General features: G+C 40.7%; 1 protein-coding gene across 4 annotated transcripts; it reads right to left on the bottom strand.

Moving 5' to 3' along the window:
- Positions 1-1452: 1452 nt before the first annotated feature.
- On the bottom strand, positions 1453-23805 carry LOC122655607 (protein MODIFIER OF SNC1 1-like). Of its 4 annotated transcripts, none has more exons than XR_006331984.1 (10): positions 23411-23805; positions 18084-18160; positions 9701-9781; positions 9570-9614; positions 8974-9352; positions 8725-8821; positions 6276-6356; positions 4481-6153; positions 1695-4247; positions 1453-1610 (listed from the first exon to the last, which is right to left on the bottom strand). XR_006331984.1 is itself a non-coding variant. In XM_043849844.1 (9 exons), the coding sequence occupies exons 2-9, from the start codon at positions 18101-18103 to the stop codon at positions 1776-1778; spliced, it is 4848 nt and encodes a 1615-aa protein (XP_043705779.1). In that variant the 5' UTR covers positions 18104-18160; positions 23411-23805; the 3' UTR covers positions 1453-1775. The 4 variants fall into 4 exon arrangements, 2 of the variants coding, with proteins under 2 accessions (XP_043705779.1, XP_043705780.1); XR_006331983.1 differs by having other exon boundaries at positions 1453-1600; XM_043849844.1 differs by having other exon boundaries at positions 1453-4247.
- Positions 23806-24765: the final 960 nt, after the last annotated feature.

Below are 24765 nucleotides of genomic sequence, written 5' to 3'. Positions count from 1 at the left end.
GATGCCTTGCTTCCTCTAATTGGATCCTGTGCTGGTGCAGGGGCCACACAATCGGGCAGCGTTCTTCCTTGTTGGATTCTCCTCTCTTAGGTGATTTATTAGCTCTGTTCAATTCTTCAAATTTCTGTTTATTCCATTATTCAATCTATCTTACACCACTTTCTGATCACTCAGTTAGAAAACTTTGGCATCTGAATGAAGCCCAGGTTACTAGAATCAATTGACACGGAGAAAAGTAGAATCTTATGCCAAAATGGAGAGAGTGAAGAAATTTTATTTTCTCGCTTCAACATGAATTATAGGCTTAAAAGTTATTTTGTGAATGCATATCAAGCACAACCTTAAATTGCATCTCTGTCTCCACAACCAAGATCGAATAAAGCATGGATGTGAATGTATTTTATCCTCGATATTCTACATTACATTCATATCCTTTCTCGAAAAGAATATGGGCAACACCTGTCAATATTAGAACTGAATACCTACACGCTAGTTAAATCAAAGAGTTAGTGAAAAGAGTGTTGTTGTCTTCCATCTACTCAAAAAATGTTAAAAGTTTGTTAATTTTTTTTTTTTCACCAAAAAAAAATTATACAATTTTTTTGGTACAAGTATACTAATCATCCATGGGAACTATGAAAACCATAACAGATGATGAACCCAAGGGGGATACCGAAAACCCAAACATTAGTTGTTAGATGGCTCACCCGGACACCCCTCTGGGCGCTGGGCTTGCAGAAGAGGAGCTATCCATCAAAATAACTTTTGATATGGTTGAGGACAGTAGAATTAAAAGGTGTTCAGATCCTATTGAATTCTTTGGAAGCAGTAGAGTACCTACACTCCGATCAGTTTGACGGGTTCTTTCCTGATCTTTCTTTCACCGGAATATAAATTCAATTATTATACACAATTGCTGGAACTAATAAAATTGAATTAAATTCATTGAGATATAAAGGAAGAACACAGCACAAAATCTAATGAACGAACAGATAAACCTACAAAAGAGATCTGACAACCATGAATGCTAATCGGGTGGGTGGCGCATAACCCAGCATATCCCGCACCTGCTTACCTGTTTGAGTTAACCAAGTCACCAGGTTTTGAGGTAGGCAAATCAAGTCGTAAAAACCTGGTTTTGTAATTATGATTTTTCATTAAAACAGAAAAAAAAAAAAAAGAGACTGAATTAAGTGGAAATTTTTATTTTTTAATAGCTATGTTCAAAAAGTCGAAAACACACGTTAGGATGTAAACATAGTACCCGGTCTATCCTACTAGGGACCAACACGGGAAGGGACAGAATGTGCTTTTTTCACCATTGCTCTGTAAAAATGCCAATCACCAATCACCAATCACCATGGGATGTCTTCAAAGGAGGAATAAGCAGAACCCTTTTTCCTTGTGTTTTTGTTATCTTCACTGATTCATCAACACGGCTGCAGACGAACCTTTGAGAACCAGAGAGTTTCCACAGTAAACTGAATATGAGTAAACAGGCTGTTCAAAATCAAATACATCTTAAAAATAAAAAAATCCAACCACATCCGCTACCTTTACCAGCTTTCACCTATGCCTCGCTCAATTTTTACTCCTGGCCCTAAATCACGCTGAACAGACATGTATAATCAGATGAACCAGTCAATAATTGCAATTAACAGACTGACAATGGATAAGTAGAGCAATTAATATACCTGCATGGCATTTGTGATCAAGCCAGTACCCTACCAAACTGTATGAAGAAATGGCTTTGAACAAGAAAACATGGTATGTTTTCACTCTCCAATACCATATCCAGCAGTAACTCGAATGCTATCGTTGCTTCGGGCATAAAAGTTTCCCCCACCACGCCTCGAGTGATTCTGACCCCTCTCACGGTATCTTGAACCCATTACACGGGAACCTTCAGAGGAGTCCTCCGGTTTGTTATTGTGTGATCCAACCGCTTGGTACTCATAATGTGAATTCTGCCTCTTCCTCTCACCATTTCCAGGCACATGATTTTGCTTGCTGCTATCTTGCCTTGCTGGGTTGTGGCCTGCATGAGGTGATTCCTGCACCCGGTTAAAGCAACCATTGTGGTGCACATGCCTGCGGAATCCAGAAGAGAACTGTTGCTCATGTTGGGTATCAATATTTGCAGGACTGATTTCACTGTTGTTAACAGGATCTTGGTTTGGGGAGACTGCATGCTGTTTGAATGAATCTACACCCTTCTTTTCTTTCTTAGCCTCATGGCTGCGTACAGTGGATCCTTCAGAGACATTGGTCTTTGACATCTCTGACTGATGAGGCTGAGGCTGAGGCTGGTCTGGAAAAGGACCATGATCCTTGTTCTTGTTCTGTGATGTGCGGCCATCAGCATGCTGAGTAAACTCCTTTTCAGAATTCCTACTAACATGCGCCGTAAACTTTTGACCACCATTGCCCCTGTTGGCTCTCTGGTTATGTGCAACATGCGGCTGAGATTTTGGTTGCCAGTGAGAAGTTGAATGTTCCCCAACATAGTTTTCTCTCAATGCAACTCCTCCCTCAGGCTGGTTCAGCTCAAGTGCTGAAGTTTGAGCATCAATTTTATCAGTGCCATGAACATGTTTCTGATCAACAAAATTGTGCTCGGTACCTTTGTGTCCCTTAAAAGGATGTCGTTTCCCTCTCCCCGTTAAACTGTTATTCTTCACATCAGTTGTGACAGGATCAGTTGAGACAGGATTATTAGAAGTCCAGTTGTCAGAATATTTTTCTGGCCCCTTCGATGAGTATGTTTCAGTCTTCTGGGGTTGGGGTGGCTCAATGGGTTTATAAGCACTCTTGCTGGTGCCTAAAGAGAGAGCTGATCCCTCCTGCAAGCCTTGCACAGGAGGTGGCTCAGTCAAACCACGTTGGCACCATGATCCATGAGCTTTACCATGCGTATTATGCTTGCTCCCCACATTCTTAGGCACCACGACAGTCCCTGATTTCCCAGTAGCCAAGCCATCAAGGCCTCCACTTTCAGTAATCTCAGAACCAGATTTCACTTTTTGAGGTGCCTTGTCACATATGGATTGATTAATTTTGGGAGATGGACGCTCAGTATTACCCTGCTGCAACATTTCTTTGGCCACAGGCTTTGGGACATATCTCTCCATTTCAGCCCTCTTGCCTCTTGTCATATTGCTCTCCATCCCCTGCCCATTCTTTGTATAGGAAGCATTAGCCTCAGGAGTTGTGCATCGGCTAGCTCCTTCTAATTCCTCATTTTTGTTCTGTGACCTGACAGGAGCCCAAACAACAGCCTCACCAGCATGAAATTTATCTGCTGATCTAGTAGCTTGTTGGTTTTGAGGCATCCGGCGAGGTTGAGGCCTCCATTGGTTGTTTGCTCTACTGTTGGCTACTTCAGTTGACAGCGACCAACCTTGGTCAGCAGATGGAACACTCTGACAATCTTGAACCTCCACAGACTCCCTTGAATTCATGACATGAACTGAGGATACTTCTAACACGACTTCAGAAGCCTTTGCTTTAGCACTTTCTACGCGAACCTTTACAGGCTTTTCTTCAGTGGATGTTGACAAGGGTAGAGTTCCAGATAAAGTTTCATCCAGCTTGTGCTTGCTCCTCCCATTCCTCTGTGTTTTTCTTTTCTGCGGAGGTAAGGGATCATCAACACTACAAGCATTATTGGGCATGCCAGAATCACCACTCGGGGCTTTTACATCTGGAACCACATTAACATGACTTTTTGAGGCCCCATTACTTCCAGTGAGAGTTGGCCTTTCACTTAAATTTTTGTCTGATGGTATATTCAGCTTTTTCCTATGACCCATTGGTCTCTGTCTGCTAGAAATGTTCTCCTGAACTTGTGCAGGTTGAGCAGATTTAGGATTAGCAGCATCCGCATTATTAACATCTTGTTGCAATGGCACAGACAAGTTGTGTAACTCCACGGAGTCCTGGGGCTCACATTTTGAAGCCTCCAAAGGTAGATCCTTGGACAAGTTGCTCGACTCTCCAAGCCTATCAGTGCCCTGGGCAACCGCACTGGAGTTCCCACCATCAGCAGTGTCATGTGCTGGTCTGGAATTGCCATTATCTACATGAGACCTGGGGTCTTCTCGCTTCTGCTGGATAGAGCCACTCGCTGACACACAGTTTTCTAACTTTCGAGATGAGTTCTCTGCTTGTGTCCGCCTGTTCAACTCTTCCTCTACCGTCTGAAGCTGCTTCGCATGTTGGGTTGCTTTTTCTTTCCTCTTAGCACGCTGATTGGGGGAAAAGGAAGTGCAAAAGAATATAAAAAGTTACTCTAAATGTTATCAGATTTTGGAATACATGTACAAATGTAGGGAAATGATATCCTGGGCCAACTTAGAAGAATTGACACCCATAAGCTAATCTTATACTGATTAACACTCCCTTGGTCGAAATGTTCACCAATATAAGTCCAACTCATTTCCAAATTGACCCATGAACCCTTCCCCATTGAAAAATCTACCTGTGCATTATAATTGTTTGGTTCAAAAGAGGATGTTCCATATTCTCCTCCAGTCCTTCCATGAATGGTTGAGTCAGACTTCTCAGAAGCTTCTTGAGGAGCATGGAAGACTTGTACATTTACATCAGAGGTCTCCATATTTGCAGCAGGAATAACAGTCGAAGACTTCGCAACAGGAGGTTTCTTTCTCCATTCCTCACCATCCTGAGTAAACCTTCCCTTAACTTGATTGTCCACTCTAACTTCAGCACCTTGCAATCTCTTATGAAACTGATCATGATTCTTCTGTCCAACTACAGGAGCATTCAACACATTGCCAGCAGAAGCTTGAGATTCACTAACTGGCAAGACAACAGCTGTACCATTGAAAGTTTTCTGTTCAAGGGTCTTGTCTCTTGTATAAGTGCCAGATTCTTGAGAAGACAGAATTGGCCTTCCCATCTTGTACGTTTTCTCAGCAGAGGCAGCACCAGAAAGAGTTTCGTTTTCATTCATGGAATGGTCAACATTAGCACTCACAAACCTTGACCTTTTCATCTTCTCATCTATACTTGAAATAGAGTCACAATCATTCCGGCCATCAGATGTCCGAGCTCTAGTATTTAAGCCCTCTATTTTATCTATCAGAGAGGGATTTCTTTTTGTTGCGGTGAATTGTTTTGGACCTCCTGGAGTAGGTGTAGGTTCACCTTTTTTTACCGAAGTGTCATTAACTGTCTTAGCATTGCTCATACTACCAGAAACAGAAGAACCTTCCCGATCATCTGTGGGTTGTGGAAAAGCTTCTCCACCAAAAGCTTTTTTTGGCAAATCCACAGCTTTATACTTTCTGCAACCTGTTACTGAATCATTCTCCCCGGATGTTCTTGGTTGCTGCCCTCCTTCAAGGGTTGCATTGGTTGATATAGCATGCCCTCTATTCTCTTCTCCATCTTTTTCTTCCCAATCATCCTGTTGCTTCAAAAGAACCTTGTATGGTCCCCGTTGGATATCATGAGAATGAGAATGTTCCACTTGTTCCTTCACCATAGTGGTGCTGGCAGAACCATATCCAGCGGACCTAGCATGGAAATTACCAGTGTCATGATGGAGGTTCTGGTTCGGATATCTGTTATATACACAAGGGCCAGCTGCCATTCCCAAAACAGGAGCATCTCGATCACTGGAATTGCACATAGCCATCTGAGGGGGACCATAATAGCCGTCATAGGGCACCATACCAGGGTAAACACCTGGCCTCATGGGCATCATAGGACGCAAGTAAGATTCAGGAATTTGGGGCCGGTAAGAGTCTGCATTTTTTTGGTGGTGATAACTGCTTGGACCAGATCCAGGTCGTGGAACCGGCTGTGAGTTAGGCAAAGGTCTAGGTGGACCCTGTGGATGATAATAATTAAATGGTTCAAGGGGATAGCTACCAGGAGGGCCTGGGGTTCCATATGGTGGACCACCTGGAGGTCCTCTGAACCAAACTCCATCTGAAGAGAGCCGTACAGGTGTAGCATGCCAAGGCTCAAGATGCTGAGGTGGCATATTAGTATTAGGAAATGGTTGAGGATCCCTATGCCAATTCTCCATGCTAGGTGAGGCCCCATCTACAACATAAGAGGACTTATCACCAGTCCAAGTATTTACAGTTTCCCCCTCTGCATTGGCATCAACGTGCTCATGGTCTGAAATATACAAAACAGCAAGTACACACCCCTTATTAAGAGAGCTAATATTCCACTAATTTAAACTTTGGATAAAGGAGAACAGTAAAGTTGCAAATCTTTTAAAGCACATGCCCACTTACCAGCAGGAGAAGTTCCTGAACTCTCTTTCGAGGTTGAAACTCTACCAGAAGCTGATACAGGACATCCCTGCGAACTGTGACCTGCCATGAAGCATTAACCAAAACAGACCAAACAGAAAAAAATAAATAAATAAATAATAATAAAATCTATATTGGAGAAATATCAGAGCAATGTGTCAACTTCGATGGCATTCTCAGCTAGGTCATAATTAAAACATCACTAAACTACGAAACTGACTGCATTTCCAAAACACCAAAAGTTTACTTTCTTTGGAAATGGAATGTAATCAAACCTTCAAGCCCAATAGTTATATGCATGCAAACAAAATTGCCCTTGAAATACCGAGACAGCATTTTGGGTGGAATAGTGATCTGATAGTACTGGGGAAAACCTTCATTATATGCATACTACTAGCCCATCTTTGCAATCCACATTAAAAATTATTATATCCAGATAAAATGAAGCACATCAATACACATCAATGTTACATATATAGTACAGAGGTTAAAAAATGAGTTCAAAGTTTTGGAGCAGCTTACCTACATGGGCAGTTTGGGAATGGCTTCATACATGAACCCCTCATTTGGCCCACATGGTACTGTTCATTAATGTCCAAAATTTGTGGACAAATAGATGCAGTAACATTATTATGGCTGGACAAGCATGACCAAAACTAGAAACCTAGACTGAGATGATCCAGTATCAAAACTGGCTTTTGGTCCAATGTGGGTAGGAGAAAATATTGTAATATTTTATTTTGTTTTATTCTGTTTATTTTAGAAAGTTGGGTAACAGATGAGATAGTTTCCTATTTTAGTGTTGTTTTCTAGTTGAGTTCTATCTCTGTTTTGAAATGTAAGTGGGAATTTATATTTTTGTATATGCATGTAACCCTACAACTAGAACAATGAATTGAATGAAAAGTTGAGATTGGATTACTGAATAGCAGTGTGGCTGTGTGTGACCAGATTGGTTCAATTGCACTATTATTCTCACTACTCTATTTTCTCTCCCAATTCCTGAGATCAGCAGCCCTAGCAGTTACAAATGAGGATTGTCTCTCATTTCTCTCCCTTTCGTCTTAATATTCTGGGCGTAGGTTGCCTACCTATAGGCGACTCAAACCCTAGAGTCCCACCTCCTAAGACCCATCCAGTGGAGAGAATCGAATCTGCAGTCAAATTATTCCTCAGTTTTTCCGCTAGACCTGATTCCCCTAAACTCCTTTTGAACTCCAATTTGCTGAATCACGCAGTTGTTAGTTGGAGTTGATAGGACTTAGGATCAGCAACCGATCCCTGAAATCTCACATATATCGAACCTGTATTGAATGAGTTCCTTCACTTGAAACCAGCATACATCTAAGCTGGTTCGTTGCTGTTATCGTGGGTTGATGAAGACCATTCCTTCTTATGTTCAAGTCCCTGTCTTCAAAATATTAATCAAAAGTCCCTCAGTTGTCAGTTAGTTTAATTCATTCCCATTCTTATTTTAAAATTCCAGGAAGCCCCTATCATTTCAAATTACATCTGTAGTTGGTCCTACACTGGTTCATTCACACTTAAGGGTCCAAAGTCTAAATATTTACAGAATCGCCATTACCTTTGGATGGGCCATAGTGATCCCAAAGCAGGATCTTGGAACCAGGGTTGCATTACATAGTATTCATATCATCATCTAGTCATGAGTTGATGTTCAGACCAATTTGACTACTCAGGTCAATATGACATATTGTCCACATCATCATCTAGTCATGACTTATGCGTGGATATTCGGATCAATTTGACTATTCATGTGTTAATATACTAATTTAGAAATCGTTTGAAAAAATAATTTTGTTTAGGATTGTCTGTAGGAAAGTAGCCGTTAAAAAACAAGGGAAAAGTCCATACCAGGTTCAAATTTGACAGTTACATAAGGCCTATCTAATGGTCAAAATTCCAAATCATCAGTCCACAAGGTAGAAATGCTGTCTGTCTGGGAATGGAACTGGAATCTGTCCATGCAGGAAACTTCTGTCGTAAAGGTTTACACAATTACAAAACTGCCACTCCACTTTAATCGAACCTAGTCGCATTTCTGTGACTCTTTGTCAATTGAACTCGCTATTGAAGCACATTCCAAACTTGTTTTGAGCTCAAATTCAACCAGTGAGAGGGTAAATTATGGACCTACATAACTTTGCCAAATGGCAAAGCTCTGATGAAGACTTTTCACCAAACTATGTGCAGTAAATTCAAGTCACCCATCATAGCTATGATACTGAAACCCAATTTGAATCTCCAACACTTTCTGAAATCACATGTAATTTAGCAGAAAGAAAGATAATTCAAAACATCCTTATGCTCAGCCAATACGACTCCAGACCTCTTTTACATGTTCAAATCTCAAGAAGAAATTTCACACATGTCAACAATTGATCTGCTCAAAAGTAGAGAACATAATCACCTTGCCGCCCAGGGGACTCGCTGTTCTTGTCAGAGCCAAGAGTGGGAAAATCACCAGAGCTCAGAGTGAAGTTATTAACCTTGGAGGACGTGGCTCCCTGCATGTAAAATAATGAATGAATAAAAGTAAATAAGGCAATCTGGATACAGTGCAACAGTCCATGTATTCAATAGATAATTAATATTTGGGGGATGTATTTGTGGTTTCAAATTAAAAATGAAGAGTTAATTCAAACACAAGAAAAAATACCAATTTTTCAGCAGTTCCCAATGCGCCCCATGCAACTGAATTTTCAGAAAGCTCAGCAAACCGGGATAGCTGAGAGCTACCAGGTCTTGTTTCAGCACTTCGAGGACGCGTTGTCACCATCGATGTCTGATTTGATGACAATACTCCAGATGACGACGATGGCCTAGAATTTGGGCCCCATGCATTAGGTGCAGATTCATAGGATCTATCACTGCCAGCTGTCGATGGTCGAGAGCCACTTCCACCGGATGAAGGGCGGCCATTGAGCCGACTAGGTGAACCAGCAACTCCATCAGAACTAAGAAGTGGTGATGCTGAAGAACCCCATGCATTTGGTGCAGAAGAAGAAGATGAACAGCTGCCCCAGCTTAGTGTGCCCCTACAATTTGCACCAGAATCTGTCATATGGCCATATGAGAGAGAGAGAGAGAGAAGAGAGAGAGAGAATATATGCTTGGGTTATTTTCACCATTTAACCCACACACATCTATACTCTAGATGAATTACTGAAAAAAGAATCAAATCATCTAAACCTAACAAAGATACCCGGGGGGGGGGGGGGGATAAAAGAGTGAGTATTAGAAGTATGAACTCACTTTGGGACAATTTCAACATTTGGGTCCAGACCATGGTTCTCCAACCTTGCAAGAACACAAAGATCAAGGGACAGTTTGAGAAGAAAAGAAATGGAGCATATACAAGCATTACTCTTAACAGAAGTGAATACCTTTGACTGGGTAGATTAACAGGCTTTGGAACAGCAACTTTCCCCAAAACTGTCATACCCCCTCTTCGTGCAGAAACCCACCTACATAAGTATTAACAACAAAGAATGAAAAAGTCTTCCAAATGATATGTGTTGAAATGGGCTACTTTACCCGATAGGGGTAATTTAGTCCTTATTGTTTTAATTATTTTATGTTTTATTTTTTACTTCTTTTCTGTTTTTTCCCTTCTATCCGATCTCTATTTGGGATTCCTAATTGTAGTGGGAATTCCTAATAGGAATAGGACTAGGGGGGATTCATACTTTGATTGTAATTTGAGATTATTATAAATAAGGGGCTGGATGATCGATTTAGATCATTCAAGCATTTATATTCACTGCTGCTTACATGGTATCAGAGCCACCTCTGATCTGAAGAGCAGCCCTCTCGATTTTTCTGGTTTTTCTTCTCCAACTCTCTCGGCTACTAGTTCTCTTCTTCTCCACCACTCTCGGACTCTCTATCTCATTCAGGGTAACTTTGAGGTGAATCCAATGAAGATATAGCTGCTGCCCTCAATGACACCTCACTGAAGATTGAAGACAACTGGTGTGACCTAATTCTGCCGGCAGAATCCCTCCATCTTTAGAGATCAAGCTACTTCTTCAACTACAGTTTGATTTCTGGTTTTTTGGAGATTGGTTCCTGCCATTATTGGTCTACACCATTCCCTGATTGAAGACTGCAGCTTTGGATCAAACCTAATTCAGATTCCAAACCTGCGATTTTTCTGTAAATCAGGTTTTTTCCTAAATTTTGATAAATTTAGGGTTTCTTATTAGCTCATCCGAAGGAGCTAATTTTTGGAGGACTTCTTCCCCACTACTAGAGGAGCACTCGATCTGTTTTTCAGCCTATTCTGACAGCTGAAATTGCTGCAACTTCAGACTCGATTCAGTTTTTTGAAGATCTGTTTTTTTCAAATTTGTGGATCGATTTCTGCCTGGCTGAATTATGGGTGATTCAGAGATGACTACTGCTACTTCTGGAGGGGATGGTCAGACTAGGAATGACTTCCTTCCCTATGCTGCTGCCATAAAGCTTGATGGTACGAATTATTTAATTTGGGCCAGATCACTATCCTTGACCGTGGCTGGTAGGGGACTCACTGGCCATCTTACTCGCACCACCAAACAGCCTACTGAAGAAGGTGCTGACTGTACTAAATGGGCTGCCAACGATGCTATGGTGATGTCATTTGTCTTAAATTCTATGACCACTGATCTTTCCAATCAATATCTCCTCCTTGACACTGCTACTCAGATATGGACTGCTGTCAAGGGAACTTATGATCAATCAGGAAGTGGTGCTCAGGTTTATGAAATCAGGAAGACACTCCAAAATACTACTCAGAAGGAGATGTCTGTCACTAAATACTATGCTGCCCTCAAGTGTTTATGGCAGCAATTGGATCATTATGCTCGGTTTCAACCTACTACTACTGCTGACATTACTGCCTATCATTCTTATGTTGATCAGTTTCGGATCTATGATTTCCTGGCCGGCCTCAATGATGATTATGACCCTATCCGGATGCAAGTCCTTGGTCGGGTTCCTTTCCCCACTTTAGAGGAGACTTTTTCTTATGTTCACAGTGAAGAGACACGAAGGGCTGCCATGATGATTACTCCCAAAATTGAGAGATCAGCCTTACAGACTGCTGGCTCCACCCCTGCTACTTCTTCTGACAGTGTTGCTACTACTACTACTACCAAGGAGCCTGTGAAGTGTGAGCTTGTCACAAACCATATCACACTAAGGCTCAGTGTTGGAAATTACATGGGAAGCCTGCTGATTTTGAGGCCAAACGTGGTCGTGCTAAGTCTAAAAACAAAGCCAATCACACTAGAAGTGTAGCTCCAACTCCCACTGTTGACATCGGTTTCTCCCAGGAAGAACTCCAGGCTCTACATCGTATGTTGAAGACATCCGCTGCCTCTACTATGTCTGCTGCCAATTCAGGTTCCTTCTTTGCCCGTACAGGTATTTCCTTTGCTGGTCATTGTGCATCAGTAGTTTCCACTCCATGGATCATAGACTCCGGTGCTACTGATCACATGACAGGTTCTTCCAGCCTTTTTAATACATATTCTCCTGCTTCTGGCAAGGATAAAGTCAAAATTGCTGATGGGTCCCTCTCCTCCATCTCAGGAAAAGGATCCATTGGTTGTTCTCCTTCCCTTACACTGTCATCTGTGTTGCATATTCCAAAATTTACAACTAACCTTCTTTCCATTAGCAGTATCACCAAATCCCTGAATTGTAAAGTGACTTTTTTTTCCCACTCACTATGTTTTTCAGGAACTGGACTAGGGGAAGACGACTGGATCGGGTAAAATGCATGGCGGATTGTACCTACTTGATGGAGATCCTACACCTACCCAGGCTTTACCTTTTGCATCTTTCTCTTCTGAATTACACAAATGGCACTCTAGGCTAGGCCATCCCCCTTTAGGTACTTTATCAATTTTATTTCCAGCATTAGTTAAAGACTGTACTAAGGAAGATTTTTTTTGTGAGCCTTGTGTCTTGGCTAAACAGACACGTTCAAATTATCCTATTTCTAATAATAGATCCTCTTCCTTATTTCATGTTGTTCATACTGATGTGTGGGGTCCTAGTAGGAAAGCTTCCCTTTCTGGACATCGACGGTATGTCACCTTTATTGACTGCTATTCTAGGTTCACTTGGGTCTACCTTATGCACACACACAAAATGAAGTTTTTTCATGTTTTCAGCACTTTCATCAGTTGGTTATGACCCAATTTAATGCCAATCTTCAAATTTTGAGGAGTGACAATGGGACAGAGTATATGGAACGTCAATTCCAAAAATACCTTGCTCCCCATGGAATTCTCCATCAGACCAGCTGTGTCGACACTCCAGCCCAAAATGGTGTGGCTGAGAGAAAAAACCGCCACCTCTTGGAGGTGGCTAGAGCTCTTCTGTTTGCTCGCAATGTCCCTTCCCTTTATTGGGGGGATGCTGTCCTTATTGCAGCCTATTTAATCAATAGGCTGCCCAATCGGGTTCTTAATTCTAAAGCCCCTATTGAGCTATTACTTGGTTCTTCTTCCTTTATAGTCCCACCTAAGGTATTTGGCTGCGTTTGTTATGCCAGGGATACAAGGTCCCCTGGTAAACTTGAACCCCGTAGTCTCCACTGCATTTTCTTGGGTTACTCTGCTACATAGAAGGGGTACAAATGTTATTACCCTCCATTCCGCCGGACTTTTGTCAGCATGGATGTTGTCTTTCATGAAAGTGTTCTATATTATGTGTCCCCACCTCTTCAGGGGGAGAGTGTTAGTGAAGATGTGCTGACTATTGACTCTCCACCTCCACTTCAGTCTGCTTACCACGAGTCTGAACCAGTTCGGCCTGCCCCTAGTACTTCCACTGAATCAGGGGGAGAGGTTCCTATACAGGGGGAGACTATCTCTATTCAGGGGGAGCAATCTAACCCCGATCCAGACTCCTATCCAGAGGACTATTAGTGAATTTCAGCGGAGGATTGATGATAGTACTGTGAAGACTTATGCAAGGAAACATAAGTAGGTTCAATCAACTGTTGCTCCAGTACCCATCCAATTGCCAAACCCGGATCCAGAACCTGCCACTCCATCTGGTAATGTTCCTTCTCCTAAATTACCTATTGCTCTCCGCAAAGGTGTTAGAACTTGCACTCAGCATCCTATATCTCATGTTTTTTCTTATGACTCCCTTTCCCCATCCTTTCGTGCATTTGTTTCCTCTCTTTCTTCTGTTCGTATTCCTAACAATTGGCAGGAAGCTCTATTAGATGGAAAGTGGAAGGCAGCTATGATGGAAGAAATGGAAGCCTTGAAGAAAAATAACACATGGGAGCCTGTGGTTCTTCCACCTGGGAAGAAAACCGTTAGATGTAAATGGATGTTTGTGGTGAAACAGAAGGTGGATGGTACTGTGGATAGGTATAAGGCACGACTCGTAGCCAAGGGGTTCACTCAGACATACGGCATTGATTACCAGGAAACTTTTGCACCTGTTGCAAAGTTAAATATTGTTCGTGTGTTATTATCTTGTGCAGTCAACCTTGGATGGGATTTGCAGCAGCTAGATATAAAAAATGCCTTCCCAAATGGAGCACTGGATGAGGAGGTGTATATGGACATTCCACCAGGGTTCTCTTGCGACAGAAACCAAGGAAAAGTGTGTAGGCTGAAGCGTGCACTATATGGGCTGAAGCAGTCACCGCGAGCATGGTTTGGCCGGTTCCACAAAGCCATGATTTCTGTGGGCTATAAGCAGAGTAATGCTGATCACACACTCTTTATAAAGAGGGATGGTGAACAACTCGCTGTTCTTATAGTTTACGTTGATGACATAGTGGTTACTGGCAATGATGGTGATGATATCAGACGGTTGAAGACCTTCCTTAGACAAGAATTTGAGATTAAAGATCTAGGGAACCTACGGTCCTTTCTTGGGATCAAAGTGGCCAGATCTGCTAAAGGCATTTTTCTCTCCCAAAGGAAGTATGTCCTAGACTTATTGGCTGAAACTGGGTTGTTAGGCTGCCATCCTTCAGATACTCCTATAGATCCTACTGTTCGACTCAAGGAAAAAGAGGGTGAGCCTGTTGATAAAGGCCGGTACCAAAGACTTGTAGGGAAGCTGATTTATCTCTCACACACTCGTCCTGACATTGCTGTCACCGTGAATACTGTGAGCCAGTTTATGCATGATCCCTATTCTTCACATATGGAGGCTGTACTTCGTATCTTGCACTATTTGAAGTCAGCTCCTGGAAAAGGAATTCTTCTGTCTTCACATGGTCACCTACGGATAGAAGCATACACTGATGCTGATTAGGCTGGTTCTGCGGATCGCAAGTCTATTTCTGGGTATTGCTCCTTTGTAGGTGGAAATCTTGTCACATGGCGTAGCAAGAAGCAAAATGTAGTTGCTCGTTCTAGTGCCAAAGCTGCGTTTCGAGCTATGGCCCAAGGTATTTGTGAGTTACTCTGGCTTAAAGGTTTGCTACAAGATCTTGGTGTTCCTATTCGACTTCCTATGATGTTGTACTGCGACAATAAGGCTGTGAACAGCATAGCACACAACCCAGTACAGCATGATCGCACCAAGCATGTTGAGGTGGATAGGCATTTCATCAAAGAAAAGTTAGAAGATGGGCTGATTTGTATTCCCTTTGTGATATCTGCTGATCAACTTGCTGATATCTTCACCAAAGGATTGTTTGAGAAATTGTTTCATCCCAATCTAGTCAAGTTGGGCATGATCGACATCTTTGCTCCAACTTGAGGGGGAGTGTTGAGATGGGCTACTTTACCTGATAGGGGTAATTTAGTCCTTATTGTTTTAATTATTTAATGTTTTATTTTTTACTTCATTTCTGTTTTTTCCCTTCTATCCGATCTCTATTTGGGATTCCTAATTGTAGTGGGAATTCCTAATAGGAACAGGACTGGGGGGGATTCATACTTTGATTGTAATTTGAGATTATTATAAATAAGGCGTTGGATGATCGATTTAGATCATTCAAGCATTCATATTCACTGCTGCTTACAATATGTACAAGAGAAATATGTAATAATCTCTATTATGAACTTAAGAATGGATCACAAGTCTCAACACAACAAAATGTTGAAGAATGATAAGTTCAACAGAAACACTTCCTGTTCAAGATTGTTAAAACCAACGAAGAACTAAGCGTATTAGTTCAGAATATTCACCTACAGTCAAGAGTGTTAGAAACAAGGAAGAAGTAGGCTCCTTGATGTAGATAAGTCAGCGAAGGGTTTATTTTACTGAAAAGGGTAAATTACACGACAGCCCCTGAAAATCGAACGATACTCAACTCACCCCCTGTTTTTTGAAAATACTCACCCGCCCCCCTGTATTAGAGCCCCATATTACAATTTAGTCCCTACCGTTAGTTTTCTGTGGTTAACTTATGAAGTCAGCAGGTTAATTATATTTAAATTCCTAAACTACCTTTGACCAGTGTAGAGTTACTATTTTACCCTTGAATCTAAAAACCCCCCAAAATAGATCCTCTTCCTCACATGACCTGCAACTCAATCTCAGCATACCTGTCTGATTGATCCGGTCAAAGCACCCACAACAGGTATCATTGAAGCATGAAGAAAAGCTTTAGCATTTCTTTTTTTATTTTTGAGTGAGCTAAACAACCTTTCAGAAGCAGCAAGTTTTGAGTGAGCTAGTTAGTCAAACCTTGTAGAAGCAGCAAATAGATTTAAGTGCATTCCCATTGAATAAAGCTACATACCAAATTGTTGAAAACCTAAAGATAACAGAGATGTTCTTAAACCACAAACCCAAATGTTTTAAGAGATACCAAACATATGACATGAAAATTAAGTTGAAATATACTGATACCCAAAAACAAAACCACCACCGAAGAGCCAAAATAGCTTAACCCAAAATATCATTCAGCAAGAGATAGATCTGCTAGCCAGACCGCTGTTTCAGTTTCTTCCCAAGAAAGACATCTGTAAGAACCGTCTATGATTGCAGGTACGTTGATTCCAAGCTTCTTTTTTTTCTTTTACGTTTTTTCACATAAAGATAGAAAGTTTTGCCTTTCATCTTCTCTTCTTACCATTCTCCAGTTCCAAGTTCTAGCAATTGCGATCTCACCTCCCTCCCCTTCTTTCCCTCTTAACCAAACTTTCTCAAATTTCAGTCCCTACCCCTTACAAGGTTCAATTCCTCTAGTCTGTCTGTCTTCACTAGATTCTTTCAAAACCCTCTGTTTCTTGCATCATAATTATCTCCGCAAATGGAACCAGGAAGAACTGAACTGAGCGTCAACCCATTACCTACTTCCAGAATCGGGAGGAAATTTACAAGGACCCTACTACCAGAATCAGGGGGAAATTTACAAGGAAGAAAAAAAAATCTGAGTTGCAGAAAGAGATATGCCTTCCAAAACCTCCCCACGGAGCATCTATCCGTCGTGTGGATGGCAGCAAACAGAGAGAAGGGTTGGGTCAACGTCGCGATGGGGCCGTCCTCAGGGCTTCAGTCCCAGCCAAGAGATTCGCGACCTCTCCCTCCATTAACCTAACCTTCTCGGCAGCGAGAGAGGAGGGTTGGGTCACCGCTGCGATGGTTGCCGTCTCCGAGAGTTAAAAAACAGAGAGAGAGGAGAGTTAGGTTTGAAACCATAGTTAGGGTTGGGTTGGTATACAAAGGAATGGGTTCAGGTTAAATATGTCATTTCACTTTTTGGTTTGATTTAAGTTAACACCGTTACTGTAGAGGGGGGCGGATGAGTATTTTCAAAAAACAGGATGTGAGTTTAGTATCGTTCGATTTTCAGGGGGTGTCGTGTAACTTACCCTATTGAAAATAAGCTTTGGGTTGGGTTACAAATGTGCTAGGCCTTTGATCCCATAGGTTTATTCTGTAATTGGCCAATTTAATGAGCCTAAAATAGGGGTAGAAAGTAGGAAAACGGGATTTACTTAATTAGTTTAGTTAGAGTCCTATTTTGAGTCTGTTTTCTATATTATTTCACTTTCCTAGTCAATTTAGGTTACCTTATTAGTTAATGATAGGGTTAGGCCTTTCCTTTTTAGTGTCTAAGTCAATTTTTTAAGTCTTCTATATAAGTGTGTAAGGGAGGCCAGCATTGTACACAAATTTGATTAATGAATATTGGCTTGAGACTTTGTGAAAATCCTGAGGGATGGGTGAGATAGCCAAACCCAACCTTCCCCCCATACCCTTCCATCGGTTCTTGATTCCAAAACCCTAGTTTCAGTCAAATCGAGTTCAAGAATGCTACAAGCTTTTGGGATTTCTTTCAACCGATTGTCACATCAATTTCTTGAAGATTACCACATCAAAATCATTGCTGCTTCAACAGGTTATTAATTTGGTGGGATTATTTATTTTGGCTATCTTTTGAGATCTCATCATTCTTCTCCAACAAATTTTGAGATCCCATTGTTCTATTGGGAATCCCATTGCTCTCTTTCTTGTTCTTTGGAGATTTTTTATTTGATCCTGCATGGGATTAGACCTATTCTGGTTCTAGTCTTACATTATTCCTTTATTCTGTTGTGCGTTTGTGTGTGTGTGTGCATGCGCTCGCACATGTGCATGTGGATAAAGAACTTGGCCAATGCATTATTTCACAGAAGTGAAGGACACCTCGTACATAAAATTCAAACAAAAACACTTCCATGCTGAAAGCAGTTATTTTAAATGCAAATATAAATTTTTGGATCAGCTGTCCCAGAGAAAGAAAAACCACAGTATTGCGAACTTGAAAAGTTGAGAAAACACAGCAGGGTAGAATAATAGATGTACCTTCGCTCTCCAGACGACATACTTGAAGCTATAGTTCAGCTCTAGTTGCAAGGTCATCCAACCAAATTGATACGGCCTAAGAACAACATGAGAGTGAGATTCCACAGACTAATCAAAATTGAAGGTAGTTAACATTTACAAATACTAACAAGTTCATTTGAATTCTACAAATCCCACTTGTTCTAACTTCTGAAGTAACATTCAAAGGAAATAAATTTAAATATTTCTTAAGAAAATAAAGATTTCAAAATTAAATTACAATTAAGAATGAGATCTAGCTGCTATGACATCCAACTACATAAACCTAAAATTTTAAAGGAGGTAAGGACGGGCCTCACTAAACACTTAATTAAGTCATTCAGCAAACCACGGGCTACTAATTCATCTATGGCATCTTCATGGCCTATTTGGCCATATTCTCCACCTTGGAGTGGTTTTGACATGGCATCTTCACAACCTACCCGACCATATTCTCCACCTCGGCTTGGTTTTGACAACTCTTCTATAATGCCAAAGACTACCATTCAATGTTTTACATGCAAAGGCTACAGACATGTCGTTGTTCAATGTCCCAACCGTTTGGTAGGTTATATTGATAAGGATTCATTTGTCCCTTGTGTTCCATAAGAACACCTTGGTGTTGAGACAGTTGATTTACCACCAAAGCGTGCACCAGGTGAAGTCAATGACAATGATAGTGATGAGGAGCGACCGGTTTTTGACCACTCACAAAATCACTGAGGATGAAGATTGGCACCTCAGCAGTATCTTTCAGACCCATGTGAAGTGCAACGACCAGTTATGTAGTCTAGCGATTGATGGAGGTAGTTGCACTAATGTCATCTCTGAAGAAGTTGTTCGTAAACTAGGATTGCAAACAGAACCACATCCAACTCCTTACAAAGTTGCATGGGTGAACAACACTAATCTCAAGGTTGCAGATACGTGTTTACTCATGTACTCTATTGAAGAATTTGTGGATACAATCATACAGTACAGTGTGACGTCCTGCCTCTGAAGGTATGTCATATTCTTATTGCTCAACCGTGGTCGTTTGATAAGGCGGCACAACATTGCGGTTATGAGAATACCTACTCCTTCAAGCACAGCAACAAAACCATGAAGTTTCTTCCCGCTAAGGATCTCTCTAACATTAAACTCAAGAAACTAGCGGGATTGTTCCTCCTCCAGCGTGTTGCTTCAGATGGCCTTCTTCGTCCTTTTTCAAACTCGACGGAGTCAAGTTCTTTTCAGAGGAGGAGAATTGATGCAGTATCACTTAGCTGGTTGGACCAATAAGATAAGATTTGGAGACCCAAACCCAAACAGTGTTGGTCCAATGGTTTTTGGTCCAACAAGGGTTTGAATTAGTTATTTCAATGGGTTAGTTATTTCAGTCTTTTATTTGTTTAGGTTGAGTACATAGGAGTTAGAGTTGCAAGTTATTTCAATTTCATAGTCTAACTAGGAGTCATGTTATTTAAGTTATTTCAGCTTCATAGTCTAATTAGGAGTCATGTTATTTTCCCTTTATATACTTGCATGTAACCCAACAATGGGCAGTGAAGTGAATTGAATAGAAGTTTGTTGAGTTTACTCTTTGAGAGTGTGTGTCTGTGTGACTGTGTAATCTCTTTCCCCTTCCCCTGCAACTCTTCCCTTCTCCTACCAGCCCTCCACCAAAGTCCCCACACCTTTTCTTACTACTCTAGTGCAAATCCTTTTGAGCCTTCTCCTAGTCATATTAGAGTTCTCAACTTGCACTTCATCACTCTCCCTGGCACAGTTATTTGCCATGATCACATTTATCAAACCATATTAACTTGACTTTCACTCATTTATTTCTTTCATTAACATAAGAATTACTGCACATGACCAACCATATTTTCATTAGATCAATACTGATCTAAGAGGAAAAAGATAGAGGAACAGTACAACCAAGATTAGGCCAGACAGCCGAGATAAGAAACTGAAAAATACAACCACCCTCCCTTATGTATAAGCAAAAGCCAAGAAACAAAAAGCAAGAAAACCCACCCAAGTAGGATAATGATCAATTTAGGCACTGTACTCACCCCAAATTTTGCTAGTTCTTTGACTATAAAGTTACCCTTGGGGCCTCCAATTGAAATAAATATTTTATGACAGCAGGTTCCAACAGGATGTGCAAGTTAGAAAATGTATCCATCCAAATTCTGCTATTTTCATCCACTATAAATTTACACTTGGTGCCTCTAAGAGAACAAGATATTTGTGGCAGCAACATGCCCACACCTCCCTCCCTTTTCTTGAAGGATAAATTTAACATTCCCTCACCCTCCTAACGTCCTCATGGGACTATGCCATCAGAGTCAGCCATTAATAAGCCTCCGGATCCAAGCGTCAGAACTGATAAGGATTAAATAAATAAATGGCATGACAGAATATAGTCCTGACATCGATTTGTGTGCCATTGGGTGCCTAGGATGGTATCTATTGGTTTTACCTCGATTTGTATGCCATTAGGTGCCTAGGATGGTATCCATTGGTTTTACCTCGACTTGTGTGTCATTAGGTTCCTAGGGTGGTATCTATTGGTTTTATCTCGATTTGTGTGTCATTGGGTGCTTAGGGTGGTATCTATTGATTTTACCTCAATTTGGACGACCTGAATAAAACTAAATCATATTCCCAAGAGAGTTGCAGATAGTACACCCATATCAGATGGCCCGTGTCACAAAAAACATGCAAATGTCCAAACCATCTCAATTTACTTCTGTCCTCCTTGACTATAGATGCAACAAAGGTCAAAGTGAATCTGATCAAGATTCTCCTCACAGAAACCCCTACCCTATAGACAAATGACAACAATAAATATGAGACCCAATAAACATCAATTTAGTTCAACATGGTCATACATGGTCATACGAAGGTCAAAACAGGATCTGAAAAAGACTCTTTAAGCATAAGAAGGATTTTCCGACGTACCAAAGCCCCATCAACCACTAAACCCAAATGCCCTAGGTTTAAGATTTGATCAAAATCATGTTGATCCAACCGGAGCTTCTTGATGTGCTTTACATGACAGTGAGGTCCATACCAATCCAAGGTTTAAAATTATTTCTCACAAATTTTTTTTTGGGGCTGCTTTATCTTTTCTAACTCTTGTATGTCGGTCTCTTGACTGCTTTCTCAACAATCTCATCCACAAGGCATGGCTGGTTACGATCATCTAAGAAAATGTGCACTTCAATTTATTGGAATGCACCAATTAGAGCAGCATTCTCAAACCACCATTTCGAAAGCTCCGCTCAAGTTCAATAAGCAATATCATCTTCAAATGGCCTCCTTTTATGAGACAATCAAAGCAAGAGGAAATCGGCATCATGAATAACTCTGAGATATAAATATTAACCTTTCCATTCCTCTTTAGCATAACTGTACCCCAAATACTGTGTCTTAGTCCAATTTACAGCAGAAACTTCCAATTCAGAAGCATCCTTCCATACTTCTCACTTGGTATTGGAATCCTCAATAATCTCATAAATACAAAAAAAGTTATATCATCAACCAACAAAGTGCACCATCAGACCTCCTATACATTACCTGTCAACTCAATCTTGACTAAAGATCCTTCATCGTCAAACACCATAGGCTTTCACAAAAGCTCGGCTGCTTCAGGATCATGGTTAAGGGGCCTCTGGTGCTTATAATTGGGTGTGATTCCACCTTCCAAAAGTTCACCTGGCAGTGTTTCTCCTTTTGTCAAAGGAATTTGAGTTTTGTACCATGGTTAAACATCTCATTCAATAAACTCCAAGATCAAATGTCTTGGTGGACTAACTCACTAAAGGTATGGGTTAATTGGTTAGTGATTCAAAAATCTTGGCAAAATACCCATTTTTTTATTTCCTCTTGTTAGCTGTTTTGTAATTTATGATGGTGTAGGGATTTTTTTTTATTTTTTTTATTTTTATTTTTTAGTTTTGGGGGGGGGGGGGGTATTGATGAAGCCTGATCTCATTCCAAAAAGTGCTGTGGTGATTCTTTGGTGGGCCGTTTCACCTTCGAATTGCACCAGATTGGCCAAAATATGCATACAACAGCGCCTATAGAGCTCGCCGAGATCTTCGATTTGATATATATTTCGACATATGTTGGTTCAGGTCCAAACCAGACCAGGTGGATCTCTAGGGGCAGTTTTGTACTCTATAGGTTAGGGTTTTCTATAAAATGTTGATATCTCTTTGAGAGATGTGAGTGTGAAAGTTTGTATTTTGCTCCACAGATATAGTGGAATCATTCTATCGCTCAGCCGTGGATGTAGCCTTCCTTCTTGGGGGTGAACCATGTAAATCTTGTCTTGTGTTCTTGTTCTTTTCTCTTCGTTTTTTCTTCTGCAAAAATCGCCAACCCTCTTGTGTAGAACTGTAGATAGTATTTTTTTGAATCTTTCTTATCATAATATACAAGATGAAGATTATTTGTTCTCGACCAATCAAGAGGAAGAAATATCTGTATCCATATACATTAACCCCAGCTAATAGTATTCTAACCAGCGTACTTTCCAAAAAAAAAAAAAAAAAGACACTAGTGAAGGAGGGACCTCACTAAACACTTAATTAAGTAATTCAAACGAATTATTAATCCAAACGCATGAAAAGCAAATACTTTTTCCACAGATACATTTGTCAATAAGGCACCAATGCTCAAGCCTTTTCTTGTATATAGGGTAAAAACTATTTCAATTTAGCAGAAGGAAGCTCCGAATTCACACCCCTACTTACGAAAAGAAAACCTATGGCTATAACATGTGAGACTGTTAGGGGTAAACGAAGCAACATGCTTTCTTCAAACTATGCTGCCCAATATATTTCCTTGCCAAACCCTTGGACAGCTAAAGCATAAAAGTCTATCTTAACCAATCAATCATATAAACATCACATAATTTCTAACAGCAAGCTGGTAATGCAGAAATAGTAAAGCTGAAACTTATATCATAATATATTAATATACAGTCATCCCTATTTTTCCTTGAGGGACACAATATTTGGACAGAATTCGACTCCCAAATAATAAAAAAATAAATGAAAAACTAACAAACACAAAACAACGGGAAAAAATAATCTTAGCATGAGAGGGTAGAAGAAAATAGAGAAACCCATCTGATATAAAACCTGCTGTGAATGGACAAGAAATTTAATAGGAAACCTAAATCGCAGTCCCCAAGCAGATCAATCCAGTGCAAAGCAACTAACCTCTTTAGTTGAGCAAAAATATTAAGGAAAAAGAAATAAATAACCAAGAACCAACGAAATGCAATCTTAAAGCTTCTCCACAACAACTTGCCTGATCACCGACGCCTTTATTCAGAATCACAAAACCCTAGAGGTGTAATCACAACGAACGATTGATCCGGTTCAAAAGAAGCAGACAAAGAGCAACTACCGAACCCTCTCAAGATTCCGACAATCCCACTAGTAATCCAGACAACAGATCCCTCTGTAGGAAGCGAATGAAGAAGGATTTACAAAGAGGCTACGAAAGTTAAAAAGAAATCCAAACGAAATATATACTTCGGCCTCATATGAATTGCACGATATTTATAGCAACGTTTCGACCTCTCGTATCGCGATTCCCGAACATAAAAGCTTCAGGAACCGGAGAAAGAAAGCATGATCGCTTCGTTACTTCTCGTTGCTTAAACGATATATCGCGATTTTCTTTTTTCCCTGGTTCCTACTTCTTACTGAGCAACAATGGCGTGGAGAGGGATAAAGAATTAAAGATGAACCCCAACTGAGATACATACAGGTACTCGAGGGACCATGGTACTTTGATTTAGAGGTGTCTAACGGGAACTCGGAATCGGCCCAAGTTTTACACCAGTCCAGATGTTCCTTTATACCTTTTGGGCCAAGCATTTTTGGGCCCGAGATGGTACACTTTCTTCCAAAAATTTAGCCACAAAATAGTGTGACCCACCCAATCAAGATGTGACAGGTGATAGACTATTTTCAATTTTTAATTTTTTAGGAAAGGATTAGGAGTCCATCAGCGACGCTGATTGAGGGTGTCAATTGGTCTTTTTGGGCTGAATCGGTTTCGGTGTGGTAATAGTGAATCCAAATAGGAATTTTGGCTCGGTTCGGGTTGGTTTCGATTTTGGCTCAGTTTGGTTTGGTTTTTATATATATATGGGACAAAGGTTTTGTACACTCCATCTCAAAAATGAAATTGCACACTCCCTCACATATCATTGGTATGTGAGGGGGTGATATGTCATAAAAGGCCTTGCTCCTTTTGTCAAATTTCAAACAGGGTTTTTTTTGTTTTTTTTGTGGGTTGGGGGAGTGGGGTTAAAGAAAGAGAGTTAATTTATTCACCCAAAACTACACTTAGGCATTTTAGGGAACCCTCTCCCTATATATATATACAAATTATGGGAAAATACATTTATTGAATGAGTATAGGCCCAGTATCGGGTTATATCGATTTGGTTTTTTTATTTCGATCCAATTTCATAGTGGTTTTTGGTTAACTTTGGTTTCATGTGTGCACTACCACAATTCGAAGTTGACCCTATAAGGATCATTCGGTTGGGCTATACCATGTCTTAAAAGTGGAAATATCATAAACTAGCTTTGGATCTTATGTTTTTTCGGGTTACATGGTCGTATTAAAACGAGTTTGCCGATTTAAA

The sequence above is a fragment of the Telopea speciosissima genome, chromosome 3 (assembly GCF_018873765.1).
Source record: "Telopea speciosissima isolate NSW1024214 ecotype Mountain lineage chromosome 3, Tspe_v1, whole genome shotgun sequence".
In the NCBI taxonomy this organism is placed as follows: Eukaryota; Viridiplantae; Streptophyta; class Magnoliopsida; order Proteales; family Proteaceae; genus Telopea; species Telopea speciosissima.
This window is presented reverse-complemented; position numbering and strand designations above follow the sequence as displayed.